General features: G+C 35.7%; 1 protein-coding gene across 1 annotated transcript in view; it reads right to left on the bottom strand.

The window, feature by feature from the left end:
- The window catches only part of rasgrp2 (RAS guanyl releasing protein 2 (calcium and DAG-regulated)), a 28,591-nt gene that overhangs the window by 2,877 nt on the left and 13,214 nt on the right, over nt 1-12,500 (bottom strand). The window contains exons 9-15 of the mRNA XM_056446291.1: nt 11,696-11,977; nt 9,438-9,518; nt 9,052-9,159; nt 5,371-5,486; nt 5,112-5,253; nt 708-744; nt 459-620 (exon numbers count right to left, since the gene is read on the bottom strand). Coding sequence (XP_056302266.1) covers nt 459-620; nt 708-744; nt 5,112-5,253; nt 5,371-5,486; nt 9,052-9,159; nt 9,438-9,518; nt 11,696-11,977 — 928 coding nt within the window. The remainder of the gene's footprint in view (nt 1-458; nt 621-707; nt 745-5,111; nt 5,254-5,370; nt 5,487-9,051; nt 9,160-9,437; nt 9,519-11,695; nt 11,978-12,500) is intronic.

Here is a 12,500-nt window from a genome sequence, read left to right as displayed (position 1 = left end):
ATGAAATTGTATTCATCAGCATAAATGTGATTTTTTTTTCAAACACCAAGTTAATTTAGATTAATTGGCTATTTTTCTGTTATAAAAACATCATTAAAAAAAATTTAAGTTTGAATCAAATTCTTAGGAAAAAAATAAAGCAAAACATTCTTTTATCCATTATCATCATATTTATTTTAAAAGAAATGTCTAAAGCTAAAATATTAACAATAAACAACCTTTAGAAAATGTTTTACCTTCGGCATAAAAATAACTAACAAATAAAAGATCAATAAAATTTCCTTATCTATTATTTAGCAGTTTTTAAGTTTTAGTTCATCAAAAAAAAAAACAAAAAAAAAAAAATGATTTTAAGTTATAAGCTCTATATTTTCTTTGGAACCCACAGTCAGTAGGAGTTTGTATAATTATATGGTATAGTGTGTGTGTTGTTTTGAAGCACACTTGTGTAGATTTACCTGGGCTCTCTGCTATGGTCTCAGTGCTCTGTGGAGGTGGAAAGCTGAAGGAGCGCGTGGCCTTTGAGGACACATCATTATAAACACTGACACTCTGCGTTCGCTTACGGCACTCGATGGCCAACCGGCTCACACAGTCTTTATGACAGCTCACACCACACACTGAAACACACACAAAGCCACATTTACACAAAAAAACAGATTAATTTAGTTCAATGGTTGAGTTGGTTTGAAGAGTTGGTTTCATACCTTTGCATTTGCATCGCTGATTGTAAAATCCCCACATCTGCAAGAATTAGCATATATGAACACAATGACAATGGCTTACGCAACACAGTACAAAACAACCCAAAAACTGCAACACTTTACTTTACTTAATGCACTTCACTTGTAGACAATAAAAATAAAATCTGTCAAAGTAAAGTCTTGCTGATTTTTGGTTTAAAAATTCTGGAATGTATTTAAATATTTCCCAAATGATGTCTAACAGAGCAAGGAAATCTTTGCAGTATATCTGATAATATTATTTCTTCTGGAGAAAGTCTTATTTGTTTTATTTCGGCTAGAATAAAAGTAGTTTTTAATTTTTTATGAACCATTTTATGGTCAAAATTATTAGCTCTTTTAAGCTACTTTTTTTCAATAGTCTACAGAACAAACCATCGATATGCAATAACTTGCCTAATTACTCTAACCTGCCTAGTTAACCTAATTAACCTTGTCAAGCCTTATTAATGTCACTCTAAGCTGTATAGAAGTGTCTTGAAAAATATCTAGTCAAATATTATTTACTGTCAACATGGCAAAGATAAAATAAATCAGTTATTAGAGATGAGTTATTAAAACTATTATTTTTAGAAATGTGTTGAAAAAATCTTCTCTCCGTTAAACAGAAATTGGGGAAAAACAGAAGGTCTAATAATTCAAGGGGTTTATTAATTCTGACTTCAACTGTATATAAAAATGATAATATTTTCAATATATTAAAATAAATAAAGAATCTCATTGTATTTTTCAATAAATACCTGCTTTTAATTTGACATATATTTAATAGATGTCTTTTAAAAAAGATAAAGTTCAGTAATACTGTTATTACTTATTTTATTTTTGTAGTTTTATTTCATGTGTCACATTACACTTAGCCAGAAGCTAGCTCACTTTAAGTCTCACATGGTCGTCCACTAAAGCTAAGCAGGGCTGCTGGGAAAGCTAGGTTGCTGCTGGAAGTGGTGTTAGTAAGACCAGCAAGGGGGTACTCAACCTGCAGTCTGTGTGGGTCCTTACACCCCAGTATATTGATGGAGACTCTATACTGCTCATTGAGCGCTGTCTTTCAGATAAGACTTTTTTTTTTCGAAAAAGAGTATGGGTTTAATTCCACCATCCTGGCCAAATTTTCCCACTGGCCTCTGTCTATCATGGCCTCCTAACCATCATCATAATATAATTGGCTTCATCTTGTCTCCTCTCCACCAATCAGCTGGTGTGTGGTGTGCAGTCAGGTGCAATATGGCTGTCGTCACATCCTCCAGGTCGATGCTGCACACTGGTGGTGGATGAGGAGATTTCCTCAAAAATGTATGAAGCGCTTTGAGTGTCTAGAAAAGCGCTATATAAATGTAAGGAATTAATAAATTGCATGCAGGTCAAGCACCAAACTCTCTAGGTGATTTCACTAGAACCATCTACTCCATGAGGAGTAGAGCCAAGCAATAATAAAAATAATTAAATAAATAAAATGTCAATGTTAAAAGTCATTATAAGGCAAGATTAAACTCATTATATTTCAAAAGACAAAATGACAAATTATGAGAATAAAAATGTCAAGAATAAAGTCATATTTCAAGAAGAAAATGCATAAAAGAAATAAAATGTTGAGAACAAGCTTGTTGAATTTCGAGAATAAAATCATTGTTTTGAGAAAAAAAAATCGTATTATATTCAAGTCAAATTTAAGACTTTAAGACATTTTTATGATCATTATGAATGAAATTTTAGACTTAAGCTGCGGTTGCATTGGACTTTTCTCCCCCATAGACTTCCATTCATAAGCACGTGAATGCATCAGACTGGAAACGTAAGGTCGTGCGGCAAGTTTTGCATTTTGCTGCGTTGCAAAGTTCAAGCTTGGTGAACTCTGACCTGCAAAATCACATCACATAATTGCCTGAGACCAATCGAGGATCAAAACATGACCTCTCTGGATAGGAAATGAAAAAATGACCAATCGCTAATGTTTTTAAATTTTCGCAGCACCATACGACAGAATTTCGCAAGCTCAAACTCGAGTGTGACCGCAGCTTTACGCAAGGCTACACACTAAGGATTTTTTTTCCAGTAGTCCAGTTAAAACATTAAAAACACATTAAAAAACTTGTTATTGTAAGGAAGATAATCAAGCCATATTGGTAAACAGAGTAAGTTACCTTTTATTGAGATGGAATGTTAGTGATCGCCCAGTTGGGTAGTTTTACATGGACATAGGAAATTTAAGATCTGTTTAAAATGATTTAAGACCTACAACACAATATTTCAGTGAATGTAAGACTTTTTAAGGCCTAAAATTTAGTTTATTTAGTTTTTAACCCTCCTGTCGTGTTCACATCCTGCCCCTTACTTTAGTGTTCCCGGTCAGAATTGACTGGTCTGTTTTAACTGCTCTTATATTAGCACAAAAATCTTTTTTCTCTGCCAAATTTTTATTCAACTTTCTTTAGCTGTGAACAATGTCTCAAAGTAGTGTTTAACATGAATTTACAGAATTAGACATAAAATAACTGCAGTGAAAATTAAAATAGGCGCTGAAAAGACATTACAAAATAAACAATAGATGACAGAAATCAAAATACTTTGTTTCATTACTAATAGACAGCTCACTAAAATAACTATCACAGGGTCTGACCAAAGAAATTGACATTTTAATCCATCTGAATGATTTATCAACCAGCAAAGCACAAACAAAATGCTATCCTTTCCTGTGTCCTGAGTGATCGAATTTTCAGTCCTTCAAGTGTACTAATATAGGGAATAGTGACTGAGGGTATATACAGTGAGCATGGACACAGAACTAGCACTAGTTATACTTTGGTCATTTCTGAGAGAGATAATAACGGTCTAATATACTAAAATAATTGTTGCTAAGCTAAGCTAAAAGTGCTCCTGCTAGACTCAGATTGGCTGAACGGAGAAAGAAAGAAAGAAAGAAAGACACACAGATGGATTCACATAATAGACACCTGTCTGTGTGAAGATATGATACACTGTTTTATCAGGAAGTTGATTCACGTTGAAGGATCCAACAATTTCATGGCAATTCATAACTTATTGGTTTAGTAGCTAATCTTTATGAAATTGTATGATCTCATTCATACAGTTTTGTACAATTTGCTTATCCCCAATGACGATTGGATTTAGGGCTGGGGCTGGGTGTTTTTGTACGACTAAACTCATATGAATTAACATTTGAAATGTTCCCTTGTGAGATCAGGCCGGAAGATCAGCACATAAGCACGTAAAAGAGATGTGAGTGAGTGAGTGAGTGAGTGAGTTGGGGTAGTGTGTGGGGATGTTTTCTGTCTGATGAATGAATACAGCCTGGATACCCATTCATTTCCTATGGCGGTCACTTTTGACCGGGAACACCCCAGGTGTAACAAGGTTGATTAGAACACTCAAAATTCAATGAAAGAGATGATCATCACTTGTATATGTGCAAATGCATAGTGTGGAGGATACTGTATCATAAGGCCTTGAGGCAATCAGATGTGAAAGACAGTATTTATGAGTGATTTAAGTTATAAATCGGTCAGATTTGACCCGAACACGACAGGAAGGTTAATGTAGTCATTTTAAGACCCTGTGGATACCCCGATAAACTAGTTCAACTTCGAGTTTATTCTCAACATTTTACTTCACAATTTTTCTTGAAATTGAACTTTTAATGACATTAATCTTCAGATGTTTTTTTTTTTTTGTATTACTGTTGTATTATTATGGCTTATGCCCTCTTCCATAACAACATACAGCTATTCGATGAATTAAAGACTCCAATAGAATCCCATTTATTTTAAACAGGATGATTTGTAATGTCACAAATGTCTGCTACAGTATATCACTTTTCATCAATTTTGCTGAACAAAAACATGAAAGAAATGAAAGGAACAAACATTTCAATGTTAGAATATTTAGTAAATTATTAAACATATATTTTTCTATAAAACTCAAAACCCAGTAACTTACAGACTAAATTAGATTAAACATTGTTTAAGATCATTACAAAAACACTACTTCATTACCAACAACAACAACAAAATGCACGAGAGAAAAGGGAAAACAGGTTCTGTGCTGGGGTGGATCTTGACAGGAAATGAGAAAATAGGAAGTGGTTACCATCTACACCCAACTACCAGCTGTGAACAGAACAACATCTTTCCCCTAGACACACCTTTAAAGACAAATACTAGAAACATCTGACAGCAGCGACAAATACGAACAAACACAAGCATAATAAAATAGGCATTATGTGCCTTTTTTTAACCTAAATGCAGATTTTTTTTCATGATCTTATTTCATCTGGCAGCTTGTCATATGTGTGGTCTGTCATCATCACATTGGAGATGAAGATTAAGAGCCACAAATAAAACGTGTACTTACCAAGCGAGAGCAGTGGCGACAAAATGAAGGCTTGATGCTGCTCGTCTCTGCAAACGTGTGAACAAAACCCATCTTACAGTTCTGTAAAGAGCTCGCCTTGGTGAAGTACTCAATCATCTCCTCTCGGCTAATTTTACAATCCCTGGGAGTGAAAATGAGAAAAGAGAAAGACGGGGGCCTGTACTGTACTGTAGACGTTGACAAATGAGGCTAAATAATAGCTTCAGATAAACTGGACAGATTGTCACGATAAACCCACTGGTTTTGGTCCAGTTCGTCAAACTTGCCGAGGTAGGGGAAATTGCTTCTGATGATCTCAAACTCCTCTTGGGAAATGTAGCCATCGCCATCGGTGTCATAGTTTTGGAAAACAGACTGCAAAATAAAAAGTCGTAAAATAATTTATTGCATTACAGTTGTGCAAGTCTGATATTTTATCTTTTATTCAGCTATTAGGGCTGGGTGTTGATTTAGATGCCTTAATTCAATTCAATTCCGAATCACAAGTGTCTGATTCAATCAAATTCTGTTCTTGATTTGATGAATACAGATTTAATTCAAACAGTATTGATATTTCCAAAACTGAATAGGGTGTACTTCAGTTTACAAATGGTAAATTAATAAAAAAATGAACTGAAGAGCCACAGACTTTTGCTGCTGCACACAATAAACAAGCAACAAAGCCCACCTCAGTATAGCCAAAGATTACAGAATACACAAGACATGTCATTACTATAGTTTTGAATGGGGAAAAGTGTAACAATATGGCAAATGAAGCCCCGCCTACTAGCACAGGAGCCAATCATCAAACAGTTGCTGGCATTTCTGGAGGAGATTTGTTGTGAATTACTTCAGAAGAGCAGTGCGATCAGATGATCATTATCTAGAAGATGATAATGTGTAGAATGGCCGTAAATGAGGTTGGTGTTGTGATCTCGTTCCTTTCGATTGCGCACGCACATTAGCTTGGGCAACCTGAAAATATGGCGATTTTGTTTGATTCGAATGTTAAGAAACGAAACGAAATGAAAGAATGAGACAGTTGTTGTTTAATTCTACTGGTGATTCCAAATATGTTATGTAATCGTAAGCACGAGCATACTTCCCGAGAGGTGTTTCAAAGATGGCCGCCGAGTCCTTTCCTTAAAGATACTTTGGTATAGCCTAAAAATATCAAAATGTATAGCCCAAAAGAGTAATCAGATTTTTGGATAATTGTGCACATCATAAAATCCATGGCTTGTTTAAACAGGACTACTGTATGTTATTTTACATTTAAGATCAAATGTGACCATAATATCTACAATATTTCACCTCAGCATGGCAAATCACACATACTGCTTTGTTCTTGTCAGCTTTTCAACTATGCTGCCAGTCACTACTGTAGTATTGGCAACCTAGTAACCAAAAGTAAACAAAGCAAAGACTATAATGTTTGCCATGTCAGAGTTTATTTGGCAAATGTGTTTCCATCTCCCATTATTTGTGACTCACTCGTACATTTTTTTTAAGGATGTATTAGTGTTTTTGAACAAACTGGTTAAGTGAATATTATAATGACTCAATGCAAAATCCAATCAATTTTGAAGGTGTTTTTAAAGGTGCAGTGTGTAAGTTTGACACCCAGTGGCTGAACTAGATATTGCATCCCTGGATCAAAACAAATGCTAGCGCAGGTTGCCAGATTGAAGTTCAACAGGAGCGAGTCGGACCATCGAGCCTGAAGGCTGATTTAAATCGTGTTCTAAATAAAAGCAACAGCACGCGATCGAAGGAATATTTTCCATAGTAAAAGAAGTTTTTGTTCTAACCAACACCTCGAATTGATATATTAAAAACGGCTTCAACTTCTTGCAGATGAACAACACAAAACTGACAATAATCACCTCAGCTACATTTAATAATGTTAAAGAGGTTTAATATGTTTTGAATAGATTATAAACCATTTCGTTGTAGTGCAGTAAGTGCACTATTCTGTGCTTCTGAATGGCTGTATTTAAATTTTTGTCATGTTTCGTCTGGTGCAAACAGCTAAATTGCTACTTACTGAAAATCTTGTCAAGAAGCATGTTGTTAGGACACGGGGTAACAATGTAATCTGCTCACCTAATGTTTACATTCGTAATATATATGTTATTTGCTAATTAATAACCTCCTCAGGTGGAACTCTGAATCTGCGTCTCATTTCGGAGTTTGCAACTGTCAACTGGAGGTCGCATTTCGGTAACGGACGCATGCTTTGAGAGCCTTTCAGAATGAAAGAATAAAATACGCGGTTTTCCAACAAGGCAACCCGGGTGCTAAAGTGTAACTGGCTAAATTGTCAGTGGGCAGGTAAAAGAACCAAAACAAAGACGTAGTTCCGGCATGTAACTCAAAGCAGAATAACTGACTTCAACATTGTTTTGCAGATAAACAAGAATGTTCGTTTAGCATATTTGTAAATATCTGCAAATATATTTTGGAATTTGTATGCTTTAGAAAAGTCAAAACCATACAGCACCTTTAAATAAATATAATGAGTGAATGATTCAATGACTCACTCGTATGGTCAGCTACTTGTTTTGTTTTGAAGTGAAGTTTAATTTTAAACTAATTTCGAGAGGAGCATGTGCTCATGATTGACCCAGCTGGTCCACATTAGCTAATCATGATCCTCCAATCAAAGGATCCCAAGTCACTATACATATCCTCATTTCCTCTCTACAACTATCTTCGTCTGGAAGAACCCCTCCTCCTCCCCTTCTTTCACCTTTATCCAGAATGGGCGGCACGGTGGCCCAGTGACTAGCACTGTTGCCTCACAGCAAGAATGCCAATAGCGTTGGGTCTTCACTGGGCCATCTGGTATTTCTGTGCGGAGTTTGCATGTTCTCCCCGTGTCCGTGTGCGTTTCCCCCGGGTTCCCCGGTTTCCTCCCACCATTCAAATGTGCTCTATATTCTAGACAAAATAAGCCTAAATCTTTTTTGTAATGTCTTACTCTCAGGAAGTTCACCTTGGCCTCAGCAGCATGGGAGTTTCAGATCGACCTAAGCTCAATCTCCCCTCGCCCTGTGAAAGGAGGGAGCCCTGGGCTCGAGGATGCCTTGAGCTTAGGGCTCTCTCCCGGGACAGCACGCCGAACAAGCTATGTATAAATCGTGAGCTAAGTGTGAACTCTTGAAATGGCTAGATTTTGAATAATTTGTATGATGAATGAATAATACAATGACTCACTCATGAGGTTTGAAGCTTGCTTTGTTTTTGATTGAATTAGTGTTTTTGAACAAATCACTTAAATGAATGATGAGGTCACTTATAAGGTTTATTAGTTAATATACTTATTAGCATGAACTAATGATGAACAATACATGTACAGCATTTATTAACCATAGTTTAACAATTACTAATACATTATTAAAATCCAAATTCATGCTTGCTACCATTAGTTAATTCACTGGGAGTGAACATGAACTATCAATGAACAACTGTATTTTCATTAACTAACGTTAACTAAGATGAACAAAAACTGTGAATGTATTGTTCATTGTTTGTTCATGCTAGTAAATGCATTAACTATCATTAACTAATACAACCTTATGGTAAAGTGTTACCATAATATAACCTAAAGTAAGCAACTAAATAATCCCATCCGCTAATCACAGAATGAAAGTTTGTCTAGAAAACACAAGCTGAGTGATATGATACAGTGATACTGTTTTATCAATTGTTTAAATATAAAACAATGGATAATGATGGTAAACTACAAAACTGACAACTAACCAGTATCGCATATAGCTGTGCATTTTCATAAAGCTCATTATTGCATTTATTTCATGATAACACATGACTCACCCCACTTTATTAACCATAAAATACACTTTATTTAATATGTAAATCGAATAATTATTCAGAAAAAACAAATCATAAAGGATTTCAAGTAGTTTAGGTCACATACCTCCACCATTTTCTCGATGTGCTTGTTGATAATGGATGGATCCGCTTTGGGTTTGACTGAAGATGCCCACTGTTCTATTAGAGGAGACTGTGACTTTGAGCTGGAGGTCTAAGAGGCCGGAAATCAATGGTGTATTCACTTAGCAAGTGAAAATAAGGCACTAGCAGATATGGATAAATGACTGCTGTCCAATGGTTGAACAGAATAATTATAGAGTAGTGGTTCAGTCTCCCAGCTGCAAGTCTACGTAAGTGGATTACGCAAGCAACATGGGAAAATTAATCTGTCAAATTGTGTCATGAGTGCTTGTAATTGGTGGTTTCTACCTCATGGTGGCTACTGATTTGCTATCTGAGCAGTTTTTATGTTGGTGGTGTGTGACTCACCGAGAGTTTAATACTACGAGGCTCCCTCTGTAGAGACAGCTGGTATATATCATCCTCTGAGTGGTACTGGTCCAAAGACACCTGGAGACGGACAAAAGAAATGCGAATGATTATTAATTAGTGATTTACATGACATGGATTTGATAAATAACATCACAGTTTCTTACTTTATCAGCAATCATGCTTAAATCTCAGATAACTGGATGATGCATCTCTACTTCCTTCCACTGTAGAATAGTGAATTCAAAGGGCCCTATCATACACTCAGTGCAATAAGGCGCAGGATGTGTTTGGCATGATTTGTTGCTATTTTCAGACCAGTGCAACCCTAATTTTCATGTTTTGTGCCACGATGTATAAATGGCAAATCCATTAGCGCCATTTTGTGGACTCGTATGTGTTCCAGTCTAAAAAGGAAGGTTTAAAGTCCAGCGCAGAGCACGTTATGCGCCCATGTGCTTACACATTACTTAATACACGCACAATGTAGTCTACAGCAATACACAAATATCTTTACATATGAAAAAAAAGAATTAAAATGTTACAAAAATTATTATTTTAATTTTTTATCTAAAAACCACTACCTCCATGCCTTCTTCAATCTGAGGGGCTTTTCAGTTTATTCATGACAATTTGAACTTGTAAATGTTATTATTAATAGCAGTATTATTTATTATATGAATATTTATATTTGTTTTAATAAAAACAAGTTTAGATTTGTCCATCTGTTGGGTTTTGGAGAAGTATATATGGGGCATAAGAATAGGATGTGTGTTTGTATATAACTGTAATATAATTATTAACCACACTTCATTACTATTGGTAATTTATTAGTTTGCTGAAAATTAAAACAAAATTTAGAAATAGTTTTGAAACAAAACTTTGCGCTTAACAATCAAAATTAAATATGTAGGCTGATGGAGGTCTTCAGGGGAGTGAGTTTCCACCGTTTCCCTACTCCACGAAAGTAAAGGAGTAAAGTAAAGAATAAAAGTAAAGATAAAGTAAAGAGGTCGAATGGAGGAGGCTCGTTCTTTATCTGCTGCAGATGGTTTGTTTAACTGTATTCTTGCCACTGAAGCATTCAGTTTTTCCACTTACAAAGTCTGTCATGTAAATAGCAAATGCGCCACAGTGCAACGCAACTGACTCTTAAAGGGAATGGGAGATGAAACTGATTGGTTTAATGCACGTTATACGCAAAACACACCCACATCTCCAAAATACACACCCAAAATAACGGAATAAGCACAACCCTGTTAGATCATGCTTTTACACCATGCGCTTTAGACTTTGCCCCCCTAGATTGTTAAAATAGAGCCCAAAATCTCCCAGCAGCTGCCTTTTTTTTGGGGGATGTGGAGCCAGCCTTTGCAGTACTAATTATAACTAAGGGGTGTGGTTTGAACATCTTACCATGAAATGTTAATCATGTTTACAAATGGTAAATAAGTAAAAAAGAATTGTTAATCATGAGGTCACTCCTCATTTTTTAAAGATCAAATAACTAAAATATAGGAAACATAAATATAAAAAAAAGAATACAGTTGAACATATCTCAGTGTGGGGTGGCGCTGTGGCACAGTGGTCACTGGTTTGAGTCCTGACTTGATCAGTTGGCATGTCTATGTGGAGTTTGCATGTTCTCCTCATGTTCGCGTGAGTTTCCTCCGGGTGCTCCAGTTTCCCCCACAGTCCAAAGACATGCGCTATAGGTGAATTGGGTGAGCTAAATTGTCCATAGTGTATGTGTGTATGTCCTAGTCCTCCAGTTTAAGGGTTGAGCGTTGAGAGCTAACAACCCACTTCGTAAAAATTAGATGCTACGAAACACCAACAAGGTGTGGCTAAATATCAACTTTGATATAAAAACGGCCCTTGGAGTAAGTAAGTAAGTTAGTAAGTGATTCAATGACTCTTTAAATGAATCAGTTTTGAAACTGTTTAAGTGAATGATCCATGGACTCACATGGAAGCTCAATGATTTGTTTGGTTCCTGAATGAATCAGTGTTTTGACTAAATCATTTAAGTGAATGATAAAACGACTCACTCCTAAACTGGCTAATTAAATTTAGCTAGGTAATTAACTTTTGAACTGTTTTCAACACTGTTAATGCAAAATGTTTCTTAGACATTAAATAATAATACTGTGCCACTTAAGACAAAAAGTAATTGATGCGAAAATTCTGCTTAGATTCACAAAAAAAAAACATAAATTTGGATGACAGCAAACTCGTCCCACTTATGACAGACTCACTATAAGCAGATTGAGCAGGTCTGTGTTAGCCTCTATGCTGGGTGGAGTGCTCTGAATGAGTGCCAGCTCCTCCAGGATGGCGTACAGTTGATGGGTTTTGGTTAGGTTGACCCTGGTCTTTTCTGGGTCGATCCAATCAGGCAGAGCCACATGGACGGCAATCAGGTCTTTCAGATGGACCCCAAGGATGGGGAAGCGGAATCCTGAACATTCAGAGAAACGCTGACGATAGCGGCTGTAGTTTCCGAAGGAAGTGACCAGCTCCACCAATCCATCAAACACCTGATTAAACACAGACAATAGCATAAAGATGGGCAGAGGTTAGCACAAATAAACACCATGAAGTATTTCATTACAAATGACAAAATAATTGTTTAATAATAGTACAATTTTTCGGTTCTTTTGAAAACAAAAGAAGATATCTTGAAGAATGTTAGAAACCTGTGACCATTGACTTCCACTGTTTTTGTTTTTCAATAATCAAAAGGTCTTGTTTTGTGTTTCCAAATGAAAAACTCAAACTGGTTTGGAACAAGTCAAGGGTGAGTACGGTGTGACAGAATTTTCATTTTTAGGTGAACTATACATTTAAATTGAAATATAAGTAATTGTGCAAGAAATATATTTAAATGAAATATTATTGTCATTTGAAAACACAAAATATATATGTATTGCTTAAAGGGGCTAATAATTTTGACCTTCAAATGGCTTTTAAAAAATTAAAAACTGCATTTATTCTAGTCGAAATAAATAATAGGAAATATTTAAAAAAGAAACATTAAAGGGCACCTATGGTGAAAAATCT

Source organism: Danio aesculapii, chromosome 21 (genome assembly GCF_903798145.1).
Source record: "Danio aesculapii chromosome 21, fDanAes4.1, whole genome shotgun sequence".
In the NCBI taxonomy this organism is placed as follows: domain Eukaryota; kingdom Metazoa; phylum Chordata; class Actinopteri; order Cypriniformes; family Danionidae; genus Danio; species Danio aesculapii.
This window is presented reverse-complemented; position numbering and strand designations above follow the sequence as displayed.